Source organism: Asterias amurensis, chromosome 5 (assembly GCF_032118995.1).
Source record: "Asterias amurensis chromosome 5, ASM3211899v1".
NCBI lineage: Eukaryota > Metazoa > Echinodermata > Asteroidea > Forcipulatida > Asteriidae > Asterias > Asterias amurensis.
In genome coordinates this window covers 15,957,614-15,972,202 of record NC_092652.1, presented here as the reverse complement: position 1 = coordinate 15,972,202, position 14,589 = coordinate 15,957,614, and the positions used below count along the sequence as shown (strand labels likewise).

The window sequence follows — 14,589 nt, the reverse complement described above, 5'->3', positions numbered from 1 at the left end:
AATGTGGTTTCGGCTGATTGCCTAAACAAATGGAAAAAAATCAAATAATTATTTAAAAATATATTTAAAATAACACGACAAGTTCGACTGTTTTGACCTGTGACGTCACGTGTTTACAAAAGAGCCATATAGCTTGAACTTCGTGCAGGCACGATTTGTACACAGCTCAATGGAAAAAAAAGTCTCATAATCTATGCAGATTACACTGTCTTATTCTTATCAAGTTTTATGAAAGGGGGGGGGGGCACATATCTAGATCTCAATTATTTGTCCACACAGCTTTTACTTTCATAACTGGATTTATGTGGAAATTATGACACACGATGTCAACTTTCCATGACCAGTGCAGTATCTTGCCTGCCATAAAAGCCAAAGAATGTACAAGGTCCCACTTGTTCAAAAACAAAGGCCACATTGTCTATTCATTGTATAAACATGGAGGTAGAAATGAAATCAAGAGCACCAACACAATTGGCTATACACAATTTTTTGTGTGAAAGTTGTTTTCAGTTTAAGTGTGTGAGCTGCTGGCAGGGCGCCCTCTATAAGAACTACAAAAAACTTTGCTGGTACCCGGTCATTGAGCAACGAAGCGTTTAAATGCATCACTGCATAATGTACACAAAGCATACAAAACGTGTCCCGCATAAAAAACAGAGACGAACGCGTCGGTGCACACAAGCAGCATCATCATCACGTCGATTGTAAAGAAAAGCATTTGACTTTTATAATTTTTTTGCAGAGTACGCTACTGTTTCTTTCACCATGAGCCTAAAATATAATGCAAAAGTAAGTACATTTTTAGTTATTTTCTTTATCATATTATTTATGTTTATTATGTTGTTTAGAAAAGTAAGTAGAGTAGCCATATTTTTTATTTTTAGTCCGCAAAATTCAAGCAAGGGGGAAGAATTTTTCCCCCCCCGAAACCGACTGGGACTCCCCCTCTCCCCTCACACTCAGTCAGATGTCTCTCGAGCCTCTACTTTTTAAGTCGTACTCAAATTATATTTCCCTTTAGAAAGATATTTTTCTCAAGGACTTGTTACTTAAATTAATATTTATGAACATTTTGTAAAGCAAAGAAAAGGCAATTTAAAAAGGGAATGTTATGATATGAACGAACAAAGGTATACAGTATCAGTAATTGTCCTGAGGGCCAAGGCACTCTTCTTACACATTCTTAATCTGAGGCCGTGGTGAGACGGCGGTTTCAGTTACGGCTACGGCTAGATCAGCGTGTCTGTCAGTGTTGAAGAATAGACAGACAAGCGTGATCTAGCCGTAGCTGTAGCCATGGATCCCATGGTAGTTGCGATAACGTAACACTCTTAGTCCTGCCTACGGCAGGAGGGTTATGTTATCGCAACTATAGCCATGGTAGCTGAAGACACTTTTTTGGACACCCCCTATTTGTTGTACTCACTCGCGAGTCGCAGTCAGTACAAATTTCTTCTAATATATCGTAGGGCTATCGTAGTTCTATTAATTTCATCATAATTTCTTAATAAAGAGTAGAATCAAGTTAACAACCTCTGATTAAGAGTGTCTGTCAATGACAATGTAGCATTCAGTTTTTGAAATATTATAAATTCTTTCTTTTTATAGGATATTACCGAGGCAGAACAGGTGCGTAAGGTCTTCCTTGGTGGCCTCAGCCCCAAGACTGTTGAGGCGTCCCTCAGAAGCCACTTTGCAAAGTATGGCGACATGACAGACTGTTGCGTCATCAGAGATGCAGACAAGAAGTCTAGGTGCTTTGGGTTTGTTACATTCACCAAGATGTCGATGGTGGATGAAGTCATGGACGACTTCAAGAGCCAGGGTGGACCCGTCTTGGACGGCAAGACAATAGAGATCAAGAGGGCGATACCTCGTGGGGTGAGGATCTTCAACAAACATCATGATCAATTTAGTTCATTGCACTTGTCATTTTCAACAATAAATTCTTTTGTCTTAAATGTTTCCTAGACTTTGCTAAGTGCCTTAAAATAGACAACCTGAATGATTGCACTCTACAAGCCTGATGGGGTGTCGTGGTGGAGCAGATAGGAGCACCAAACTCAAGCTCTGGTGTTTCTGTTCAGCAGAGTGTGGGTTCGAGTCTCGGTCGTTACACTTGTGTGTCCCTTAGCAAAACACTTCTTTAATTTTTTCTCTTCTAAATTGCTTCTCTAAATGGGTACCTGTGAGGGCAGAGATGGTTCTTGCGATGATTAAGCTGAGTAGCGAATATTTGTTGCACAGGCTGTATGCACCCCAGGGAGCTGAGATGAGTTTAAGGAATGAATTAAAAGGCCCAGTGACCAGGGGTCAAGGTTTTTAGCAGCACTTTGAGAAGTCCTTCGGGTGTGAAAAGCAAGATATAAAAAACGATGATTGATGATTGATTAATTCTTGTGTGTTGTTTTTAGGACTCGAATGATTACGGCTCTAAGGAACAGGTGAAGAAGTTATTCATCGGTGGCATCAGTGAAGATACAACAGAAGCTGATCTAGAGGAACACTTCCGGCAGCATGGCATTATCGAAGAGGTCAAACTTCCCACTGATAAAACTTCCAAGAGACGAGGCTTTGCGTTTATAACGTTCACTGACCATGATGTAGTCAACAAACTTGTTGGTAAGCTGCAATCCTCGGGACTAGTGAAATTCACTACCAGACAAGTCATGCCTCAATAAGTCCTGACTTTGACACTAGCCGCAACTCATTTTCAAAGCTCATGCTCAGATGATGATAAACAAAAGATTTTTTTTCTTCTGCCACACAGCATCTCAAAGTCTCCCAGTCTGTAGCATTCTCTACTAAAATAACACTAATATTTCAAAAATACAATTTTGTTTTAATAGATAGATCCAAACAGAGGCCATCTTTACAGGCAAACTGCATTTTTTGCTTACAGGTGCACTAAGCTCTCAAATTATCCACACAGCGCTGTTGTTCACTGACCAATCATGCAATGAGTTATATGAAATGTGTGCTTGCTGAATGTCATTCTCACTTGAAACGCACATCTGTTAAGAAGACCGAGTTACATCATATTGCAACCTATCTAATGTCACATTATTGTTGCTTAGATTTGTGTGTACCTGTAGGAACAGGTACATGTTGCTAAAAAGTATTTTACTTTTTTCACTAGCCATGAAGACTCACTTCATTAAGAACAAACGATGCGAGGCAAAGAAAGCCGTACCCAAGAACATGATGTCGAGGAAGGATGGTCCAGATAATTACGGTAGAGGTGGCGGTGGTGGTGGTAACTTCAGAGGAGGTAAGTGTGTACGATTAGAAAAGAAAACTGTAGGGATAAATCTGACATGTTGTATTATTATTGTTTATTTCTAGCTTTAATTTTCCCGTCTGCTTACTTATCATTTATATTTGTCTTTTTGTGAAGCGCTTAGAAACTTATTTTTAGTATAAAGCGCTATATAAATGTAATTATTATTATTATTATTATTATTATTATTATTATTATTATTATTATTATTATTATTATTATTATTATTATTATTATTATTATTATTATTATTATTATTATTATTATTATTTTTGTATGAACATGTATTTAAAAGTATAAGGCATAATCCATGTGTTGCCCCCCACCAAATAATTTGTTTTTTTTCAAAAGCTCCAAAGTACCAAGTGCTTGGATAAAAATTCTAAGTAGTTATCAATTTTTCAATAACTACAAGAAATTGTTTGGATGAAATCCAAAGTATGTCTTTGTGTTCAACTTCTAGTCTTTCAATCATCTTTACATAACTATTTTCCCATTTATGGGGAAATGGGCTTTATCTTGACTACAATAAAAACATCTACAACACTCCTGATTGGACATTCTGTTTGAAATTTAATTGTCATTTTAGTGGTTCCTGGTTTTTGATTTGTAAATTGAATTTCCTTGTATTCTTTTTTGGAATTGCCAAAGGGCACGGGCACCAGGGCACTTTCTCCTTGGTGAAAGGGCACCTCTATGGAGAAATGTTAAATTTCTAGTGGGTAATTTTTAAGGGGCACCAAGGCAATGATCAGGGGCAATGGAGGCAATCGCCTTTGTGAAATATCGGGGCTGCTTATGAGAAATTAAATTTGAGGTTTTTTTTTATTTTGAAGATTATGGAAATAATTTCGGCAACGGAAGAGGAAACTTCAACAATGGAGGAAACTTTGGAGGAAACTTTGGAGGTAATAATGGCGGTGGTGGAAATGGCGGACAGGGCTTCGGCAACAACTTTGGAGGTGGATTTGGCAATAACTTTGGAGGAAATGGAGGAGGGTTCGACGGTGGAAACTTCAGCAACAATGGTGGGTAATAATAATAACAGTAAAACTGATTTTATAAGCGTGCTAAACCCCAAAAGGGTCCCGAGCCAAAAGGGTCCCCAGGCGCTTCATAGAGGTTAAACAAAATAAGCAAGTTAAAAAAATACAGAACAGATTAAGAATGCTTGAGAAAAGTTTAAGCAAGTTAAGAACAATACTGGGTACTAGCACAATCAAAAACCATGTCAATTTGTGGTAGTGTTTACCAATGATTCATCTGTTGTGAATGCCGATGAATGTAAAATGGTTTAAAGGTACTGGAAACTATTGTTAATCACTCAAAATAAATGCTAACATACAAACCTAATTGTTCACAAGCTATGGAGAGCTGTTCATAGTATAAATCATTTTGAGAAACGGCTCCCTTTGAAGAAACACAGTTTTTGAGAATGAGGTATTTGCTCGCTCAAATTTTAAAAGACTTCAGGCCTGTAGCCTTTTTGAGGCATCTGAAAGCACACAAATTTTGTGCATCAACGATGCTTTCTCTTTTATTGTTCTTTTGCAACTTTGTTGACCAAGTGAGTAAAGATTTTCACAGGTTTGTTAATTCTTTCGAATGTTGAGATTGTCTTTGACAATTACCAAATGCGTGTCCGGTGCCTAAAACTGTAGATCAAGTTTGTTCCAAATGACCTTACCGATTAAACTGACCTAACTGTTACAGGCTGGAACAATAATAGCGGAGGTGGTGGAAATGGCTTCAACAATTTTGGAAGTAATTACGCTGGTGGCAGTTCCAACTTTGGCCCAATGAAGGGGAATAACTTCAGTAATAGAGGTCAAACACCATATGGCGGTAAGTTAGCGTACATAACCAACATTATGTCCTGTCTTTTTATATATGTCTATCCATAGGCTTGGTAACAAAAGCTGTTGTTTCACCCTGGATCTAGATGTTGCCATATGTTTAATGTTTACTTTCATATCTTTTTTTGGTGTAAAATATTGATTATATGTACCATCAATTTGATTAAGAATGTAACATTTTATATTATTGTGTGATTTATGGCAACAATTGAAATGTAAACAAACTAATTAAGAAAGACTCATATTGTATACGAAAGCAGGCAGTGTTTCACTGCATGGTTTACCTCAGTTTATATAAATATATTTACTCAATTTTTGTGAAGCTTTTTCCCAATCTCCATCTATCGCTTGGCAATAGTCACTGCTTTATAAACTAAACTTCCTGATCACAATTTTCCTACAAACCATTTCATTCACAATGATTTTAAATTAGTGGATCAACTGTAGACATCCCAGGCTTATGCCTCTCTTCTTGTTTAAAATAACTATTGACCCCTTGCATGCACATCACACGTGGTTGTGCCACGCTCGCCATTTTGGTTGGCAATAGGTTTGTAAACACTGTGTTGCCTAAAATGTGCAATTCACTGACTGACGCACAGTGACATTGCCCACCAAAAGGGCGCATCGAAGATTGTTCTAATGTTGACGCCAGGTGAATTGGGTCAATTTAGTTCACTTGATTAAAAACAAAACAAGAAGCCTGTGAATCACAAAGCCTTTTTTGTCTCTAAAGAAAAGAAATGATGTGTGAGGTGAACGCTTTTTCTTTTTTTCTTCCATAGGCGGTAGTGGTGGCAACAACAACGGTGGTGGATACAACAACATGGGTGGCAATATGGGTGGCAACATGGGTGGAAACATGGGTGGAAACATGGGCAGCAATATGGGTGGAGGCATGGGTGGCAACATGGGTGGCAACATGGGTGGCAACATGGGTGGCAACATGGGTGGCAACATGGGTGGAAACATGGGTGGAAACATGGGTGGAAACATGGGTGGCAACATGGGTGGTAACATGATGCGAGGTATGGGCAACATGGGTAGCGGAATGGGTAACAACATGGGCGGCGGAATGGGTAACAATATGGGCGGTGGACTGGGTAACAACATGGGTAGCATGGGCGGAGGGATGGGTGGGAATATGGGTGGCGGAGGTGGAATGGGTAACATGGGTAGTGGATTGGGCAACAATATGGTTGGAGGTATGGGTAGTAGTGGTGGCAGCGGATATGGAACGTCCAGTGGATATGGTGGAAGTAGCGGATATTCTGGAAGTGGGAATATGTCAAGCAATACCGGAGGCAGGAGGTTCTAATTCGTCCTGCATCTTCAAACCAGACCACCGTTAAAAAGGTAAGTTCCTTTTATAACCAGTCGTACTATTTGAATAAAACCATTAATAAAAGTGCTCATACGTTTTGAACGTGGTTATGCTTGACTTTGACAAAAGATTACAATGTACCATGTCAAACTTTTTTTCCCAAGATTATCAGTCGCACTTAATGGGAGACTTTTGATGCGTAGGCAGCAGACATAACGATCCTGTTTCTGCTGCTCTGAAGATGCCACACATGCTCAGTAAATATGTGCGCGTAGGTCTGAGCACGCGCACTACTGGCGAGAACTGTGAAAAAGGACCATCAAAAAGTCTCCCATTGAAGTAACTTTTTTTAAAGGAACACGTTGCCTTGGATCGGTAGAGTTGGTCTTTGTATTCGTTTTTTATAAAATGCATATTATGGGTAGAAAGATGTTGTAAAAGTAGAATACAATGATCCACACAAACATGCCTCGAAATTGCACGGGTTTCCTTTTACGTCGTCGACTAACACGGTCGGCCATTTATGGGAGTCACATTTTTGACTCCCATAAATGGCCGACCGTGTTAGTTCGCACAGTAAAAAGAAACCCACGCAATTTCGAGGCAAACTTGTGTGGATCATTGTATTCTACTTTTAAAACATCTTTCCAACCATATGCAGTTTATAATAAGCGGGTACAAACGCTTTTTATAGACCAACTCGTCCGATCCAAGGCAACGTGTTCCTTTAACTTTCAAAAAGTAAGGCATACTTTTGGTTCAGACGAAAGACACTTGGATCCACAAACCTTTTGCATGTGCAAGGGTGAAATTTTGTCAGTTATGCTCATAAATAAATAACAGTGGTGGGAGTGGTGCTTCATTAATTCAATCAATGATTTGGAGTGCGAGTTAAGGCAGGGGTGGATTTCACATAGAGTTAAGACTGCTCTCGAGTTAGGACGAGTACTCGTCCTAACTTAGGACTAGCCATAAGGTTTGAATATCTTCTAGGACTAGTTCTAAGCCTAACTCTTGGTGAAATCGACCCCAGTCCTCTCTGAATTACATAGACCTTCAAGTGACCTGGCATTTAGTTGCCCATAGTAGTACAATTCCAGGCACTTATGTTTAAGGTAAGGCTTGGTCCAACTATCATATTCGCATATGGCTAAGTTTGCTCCATAAATTTGTTTTTCTTCTGAAAACGTCTAGCTTGTATTACGATCCAGTTATTAACCTTTCAGTTTTACTGTCCACTACAGGGTTTATTCAAGGGTTAGTAGCCAGCACAGATAGAATGGAGTGAACTAAAAACAGGGAACATGTATCAGACAGGCAGAGAGAGACAGACAGGGTGCCAGACAGGGCACTAGACACTAGACAGGTCCAGATTGGTCTGGTCACCCAGGCTAGGCAAAAAAAAAAAACCAGTCCCTTCTAGAGGTTCAGCTAGATCTAAGTATCGGAGTATCAAATGAAGTCATTTTCAAGAATAACGCTACTAGTAACTTGTTTTTTTCCTAGTTATTTTTGATGTGTTTTTAGTGTTAATTTTAAAGAAGTTTACGTGATTCTCTATCTAAAATGAGTCAATATTTTTAGAGAGTAGCTTTTGAAGAATTAGTCTCATAAGTAATTCTTGGGATATCTTTGTCTTATGACAATTATTTCTAAATTATGTCGTTCAATTTATAATATTAATTTTACTTATGGCAATTTATGCATTTATCACAGAGGCCTCCAGTTTGATTTTGACCAGTGTAGGCCTAATAACTGCTTGGTATATGTTTAGTAATCTCCATACAGCTTTGTGTCTTATCAGAATTTCATATTACACAAATTTACCACACAATTTTTGAATAAATGTTTTCAATTTAACTTATTGGGAGGATTAAATGTAGGTTGAGTTGAGCTTTTGTTCCTCTAGTTTGTGGAGTTTGGGTTTCAAAAATGTTTCTTTTTTAAATATTTTATCAGATTAAGAACTTGAGGAAGTGAAGATTGCATACCGTTAAAGTAATGTGTACATAGTGAAGGTGGTTTTGATGACTTACATGTATAAGTAGTTGTACATAATGTAGATGACAGTGATAAGTAGTTAGACTTTGTGCATTTATTGTGTCGCTATTTTTTAATATTTTATTTTAAAGGCATTTAAGTGTTAGAGTTGCGCAAAGGAGTAAGAGTACACGTCTGTTATTCATTTTTTTATCTAGAAGGGTTAAGTACAAACACGCATATTTATGAAATCAGTGCTTATTTCTAACTACAAAGTGTATGTTTGTGTTTCTGTAAGAATGGGAATAGAGAAGGCAAACAATGTAACTTCTTAATAGCCAGGTTTTTCCTATGTCCGTAAAAATTGAACGTATACATTGGATACTTGTAAAGCCATCTTAGATTTAAGAAAACCATTTTGTATGTATTGAATACCAGCAGGTCTTTTATTATTTTAAGTAATTGCAGAAATAATGACTGTCGTATTATTTGAACCTTTATATTGATTCAAATACGTAAGCCTCCAGAGTTATTTTGAACATAGGTATCTATCATTCTACATGTAAGGGCAATGATGCACCAATAAGTGCTAAGAATTTGATGTAGCTCAAAAAGTAATAAAAATATGCCAGACCAACAGGATAGGCTAACCAGTAAAGAACGATTATTCAGAAGTTTTCTGAAGTGTAGTTTTGTGACTTGTGCTTTTTCTGTGTGGATTAGTTACAGTTTACAGTGTTTGATTAGTTGTGTACAAAGACCCATGCTAGACCTATGTAGATGTGTCTGTAATAGATTAAAACAGGTAGTTGTACAATGTATGTTTACAAATTACAATCCAAGGACCCCTTCTTGGTTTGAAGGTTAAAGGAACACGTTGCCTTGGATCGGTCGAATTGGTCTTTGAAAAGCGTTTGAAACTGTTTTTTTTTTTAATGCATATGGGTAGAAAGATGTTGTAAAAGTAGAATACAATGATCCACACAAACATGCCTTGAAATTGTACGGTTTTCCTTTTACCTCATCGACTAACAGTCGGCCATTTATGTGAGTCAAATTTTTGACTCCCATAAATGGCCGACAGTGTTAGTTCACACAGTAAAAGGAAAACCACGCAATTTCGAAGCAAACTTGTGTGGATCATTGTATTCTACTTTTACAACATCTTTCCAACCATATGCATTCTAAAAAAAACGGTTTCAAACGCTTTTCAAAGACCAACTCGTCCGATCCAAGGCAACAGGTTTCTATAAGTTCATTTGTTAATTTCATCAGGTAAACTTGATTTTATTGATGGTGTCCATTTTGCATTACCCATTTTTCATCTCCCTGAATTATGTTAGATTGTTAGGCTAAAGGCTGCCATGTTGGGTATTGCTTATAGGTTTAAGTGTAAACAGGTAGTTGTACAATGATTGTTTACAATACAAGGCCCCTCCTACTTGGTTTGAGAAAGGTTAAGTTCATTTGTTAATTCATCAGGTAAAACTTGATTTGTTTATTGATGGTATCCATTTTGCCATATTCATTTTTTTATCTTTGTGAATTGTGTTAGGCTGAAGGCTATCATTTGGGGTAGGTTTAAGCATGGGTTAAGTGTACACAGGTAGTTGTACAGTTATTGTTTACAACACAAGGCCCCATATTGGTTTGAGGAAGGTTATGTTCTTTTGTAAGGTTAATTTCATCAGGTAAAACTTGATTTTATTGATGTGTCTATTTAGCATTATCCTTACTTCATAACCACAAATTATGTTAGGCTGAAGGCCGTCATTTTGGGTATTGCATAGGTTTAAGTTTTCCACCTTGAAAATAGTATTTTCATATAATCTGTCCAACGAATTGTACATAAACTGCAAGTAAGGCACACAATTCCATTACTTGGTGCACTGTCAGTTGGCGTAGCTAATCAAAGAGTAAAACAAGCAGTTTTTTATATACTATAAATACAGCTCGAGGATGAGGTGTCACTGTGGTTGTTTGATGCTAAGCAGAGTAATAAACCAGTGAAATTTAATCAGATTTAATTTAGAAAGTCCAGCGGTGAAATTATTTCTGTGAATGATTCATGCTATGTTTTATTCTGCCCTTTACATCGTTTTGACGCTAGTTATAGCTGAGAACTAGTAAAGGTGCTAGTTGAAAACAGGATACAAAAACTATTTTATAAGGATGGGAAAATGTGATAGTTTTGGGGTAGAACCAGGTAGTGTACAGTGTTCATATCTTTAAGTAAGTTATAGTGTTTTTTCTTTTCGTTTTTTTCCCCCCTAAGAGTTGGTGCTTGATTTTTCTCACTTGCATGTCTTTTATTTGTTCCATACATTTGCAGTTACCAAAATGGGCATACTAACAAACAAATGCAACGACCAATTTAACATCCTGAAAACTTAATTATTCCTGTAGGAATTGTAGTACTACATGTACACCAAGAAGTTTAAATTTACTTTTCATGTGTACTGGTCAATTTGTATTGTGTAAAGTGAAATTAGGTTCTCACAGGAAACTCAGCTAATTTGTGTTTTTTTCATAGATTCAGTTTACATGTACAATGTGTAAGCATGTATTATTAGAATTTAGTAATATTGCTTGAAGGGGTGAGTAATCCTGCAATAACATGGGTCCCAATTTATAAAGTCGGTAAGCACAAAAAATAGCTAAGCATAGAAACACATTGGTTGTTAGAAACAGATTTTCAGCCGACATTCCAAACAACTTTACATTGCGACTGGTGCCCTACTCTTTTTTTGCTTGGCAAAGAAATCTTTTGAGCAGAATGCTAAACAGCATTATGACATTGGGCCATGATCATGAAGCTTTCATAGTCAACAAGCTTTCCTAACAATAACTACAACAATTTTAGCTCCAAGGAAAATAAATGGATGTGTTCATATGCATATATTTATCAAGAACTTTAAGATCACTTTTACACCGAGTTGTATAGTCAACACTGAGCAGTACAGAGAACAGTGTGATGCGAATATTTATCAAGAACTTTAGGATCAGAATTACACCTAGTTGTAGTCAACGCTGGGCAGTAACCCTAGATACAGAGACCAGTGGATGCGAATATTTATCAAGAACTTTAAGATCAGAATTACACCTAGTTGTAGTCAATGCTGGGCAGTAACCCTAGTTACAGAGAACAGTGGATGCGAATTTTTATCAAGAACTTTAAGATCAGAATTACACCTAGTTGTAGTCAATGCTGGGCAGTAACCCTAGTTACAGAGAACATTGTAATGCGAATATTTATCAAGAACTTTAGGATCACTATAATAATAATAAATTCTTATATGGCGCATTTCACAATAACTGTATCAATGCTCTTCACATTAGTGCCCTGGGGTGGATTTCACAAAGATAGTCCTAACTTAGGACTAGTCCTAGGCAATGCTAAGAGATAGGACCAGTCCTAAGTTAGGATGAGTTACTGGTCCTAACTTGGGACCAGTCCTATCTCTTAGCATTGCTTAGGACTAGTCCTACGTTAGGACTACCTTTGTGAAATCCACCCCGGTCATAGGGCCAGTAACATCCCTGCAATGTTTCTCAGCTCCCTAGGGAGTATACAGCCCTGAACTGCCTGTAAGGCGCTTGTGGCTTTTTCATACACAATATCAACCTCTACCCTCTCGGGCACCCATTAACACCCCTGGGTGAAGAGAAGTAATTATAGTAAAGTATCTTGCTCAAGGACACAAGTGTCACGACCGGATTTCGAACCCACACTCCAGTGAATCAGCACCAGAACTTGAATTTGATGCTCTTAACCACGGCCATGACACTCTATTACACCTAGTTGTATAGTCAACGCTGAGCAGTACCCCTAGTTACAGAGAACAGTGTGTTGCGAATATTTATCAAGAACTTTAGGATCAGAATTACACCTAGTTGTAGTCAACGTTGGGCAGTAACCCTAGTTACAGAGACCAGTATGGAGGAAGAATAGAAGGATTTTCCAGGTAGGCCAAAAAACATTACAAAGTTTAGTAATTACTGAAATAAGATAAAATCATTTTGTGTGATGTAGAGCATGCAGGGATAACCGTGTGACTATGTAGGTATCAAAGCAGACTTGTGGCTGCATGTGGAATTGTGAACTAAAGCCTAACCCAGGCTGTCGCGTCACAATCATGATAGGATCACTAGCGCGCTTGCAGTAACCGAGTTCATAATTCCATGATATGTACAGCCGCAGTGCCCCATTAAAAATCGAGACTGTGTATTATATAATTGTCTAAATGTAACACTCAAAGTGTAACATCTTTTCTTTTGTGTTGTACAATACATTCATTTGAATCTCTTGAATTTCTATTTTGTTTTCAGAGTGTGTGATTCTGCAAAGTGAAATCAAACAGTCATAAAACGAGTAGAATGGTTAGCTGTAAAATGGTGAGTGTTTGTTTTTAGCCTTTTTAAAAACCAGGTCTTGGGTTCTGGTGTGGGATCAAAGCTTGATCAAAGCAAAACTAATTTTTATCTGGAGACACTTAATCTTGTTTTTCAATAACTATGTTTCCTACAACTTTTTAGGAAAACGGCCTTGAAGAACAAAGAGAAAATCTAGGTGACCTAGACAAAGACGTTTCGTGAAGAAACTTGAAACGTGTGACTGTGGGAGGATGCTTCATGTGAGGAGAAAGTTGCATATTAACATGATTAATCAGGTTAAAACAACTAACACCACCACCATACATAATGATGCATAAACATGGATTTGTTGCACACAATTTCTTTTCTTTAGGATTTACTTCACCCAGGGATCCCACTCGAGAGATTTCCTGACTTGTAAAACACTACCCAGGGAAAGGGAAAGGTGAGGGGTAAACATTTGTTATTTTCTCTTTGCTAACATGGCTAGAGGGCACTTACCTATAGGAAATTGTAAATTTCTGCTTAAGCATTTCAAGGGCACCAAGACAATGACCAGGGGCAGAGGGCATGGGCGCAAACGCCTTTGTTGCCTCCATGTAAGGCCAGTTATAATGTTATGTTAAAGGCTAAAGTTTAATCTTTTACTGGGAAAAATGTTTTTGTAGGAGGGGGAGGGACTGATTCAGTGTGCTCTCGTAAAGCAGGTGTTTGATTAAATTTTCCAGGTGGTGGGGATACATGTACGTGCCCACTACACAGCCCCTTTTAATATATTAATCAATTAATTGTAGGCTCGCTAGTAGAAAAAAAAAGTTTAGGGATGCACCTGCAGTGTTGCGCTCATAATTAGCAATTCAATTTTAACTTTTGAGTTCAGCATAAATATGCTGTAGAGAAGAGCTCTACGGAAACTGAAGAAGAAAAAAAAAAATCAGCACAACTACCAGAACAAAATCAAGAGATGTTCATGCTCAAATTGCAAGATCACCTAACTATACCCAAGACCTAGTTCAAGAGTTATTGTTCAAAGGAATGGATAACATTTTGCTCCTATGGCATGACTGGATTGGCAGAGCTGCCAGTTCTCCCCGATTCTGAAGAAAGTTCCCTGAAAGTAAACCAATATTCCCATGTTCAGAAAAACAAACTTTACAATCTCCCGGATTATGGAAACTCTGCCCTTCTACATGTATGTTGAATAAAATTTTCAACATCTCCTGTACAAATCGTCCAATAAGATGCAAATGTTGGCAGCTCTGGATTGGGCATAGCTTCATGCTGTTGATATTTGCTTGCATAAACTTGCAGGTCCTGTCTCACCATCAAAGGAATGGCCAGTTTGTTTCCTTGGGGGTCTTTCAACCAGCTTCTTGACAACACCACAATAGTTTTCTTTGTGTTTGTTTTGTCGCTATGTAAACAAATTACCAGTATATGACACTGCCAGTATAGAAATGACAATTTGTTGATCAAACATGGCTGAAAAGGCAGTGGTTGTGGTTTCATAGTGCCACACATGGTGAATTAGTGACTGCAAACAACTTATACAAGTTCGCTTTGAAAAAAAGTACATTTCAATACTTTTTACGATTGTTTGTGGCACACTGTTGCATAAAAAATAAAATAATAACTATCATGGCAACTTTCATACAAGGTAGCGTGGTTCAAGAAAAAAAATCAACATTTTAATAAATGTCTGAAATTTGCCTGAGTTTGTGCCGGAAAGAATATTTTTTAAAGGGGTCATCCAAGTTGGACTAAAGTTGTTGTGT

General features: G+C 37.7%; 1 protein-coding gene across 3 annotated transcripts; it reads left to right on the top strand.

Annotated features, from left to right (window-relative positions):
- The first annotated feature begins 638 nt into the window (after positions 1-638).
- Positions 639-14,264, top strand: LOC139937753 (uncharacterized). 3 transcript variants are annotated; one of them, XR_011786081.1, is made up of 10 exons: positions 639-789; positions 1,609-1,881; positions 2,415-2,622; positions 3,140-3,271; positions 4,117-4,308; positions 4,994-5,125; positions 5,922-6,492; positions 12,770-12,835; positions 13,188-13,259; positions 14,126-14,264. XR_011786081.1 is itself a non-coding variant. In XM_071933050.1 (9 exons), exons 1-8 carry the CDS (start codon positions 766-768, stop codon positions 6,452-6,454), a joined length of 1,410 nt encoding a protein of 469 aa, XP_071789151.1. In that variant the 5' UTR covers positions 639-765; the 3' UTR covers positions 6,455-6,492; positions 7,705-9,384. The 3 variants fall into 3 exon arrangements, 2 of the variants coding, with proteins under 2 accessions (XP_071789151.1, XP_071789150.1); XM_071933050.1 differs by lacking the exons at positions 12,770-12,835; positions 13,188-13,259; positions 14,126-14,264 and adding an exon at positions 7,705-9,384 and having other exon boundaries at positions 5,922-5,973; positions 6,058-6,492; XM_071933049.1 differs by lacking the exons at positions 12,770-12,835; positions 13,188-13,259; positions 14,126-14,264 and adding an exon at positions 7,705-9,384.
- Positions 14,265-14,589: the final 325 nt, after the last annotated feature.

Bases quoted from the DNA above. Each gene is read 5' to 3' on its own strand.
- LOC139937753 (XM_071933049.1), top strand. From the start codon at position 766: ATGAGCCTAAAATATAATGCAAAA. The intron at 790-1,608 runs GTAAGTACATTT...TTCTTTTTATAG, and splicing joins GCCTAAAATATAATGCAAAA to GATATTACCGAGGCAGAACA. The intron at 5,126-5,921 runs GTAAGTTAGCGT...TTTCTTCCATAG, and splicing joins AGGTCAAACACCATATGGCG to GCGGTAGTGGTGGCAACAAC.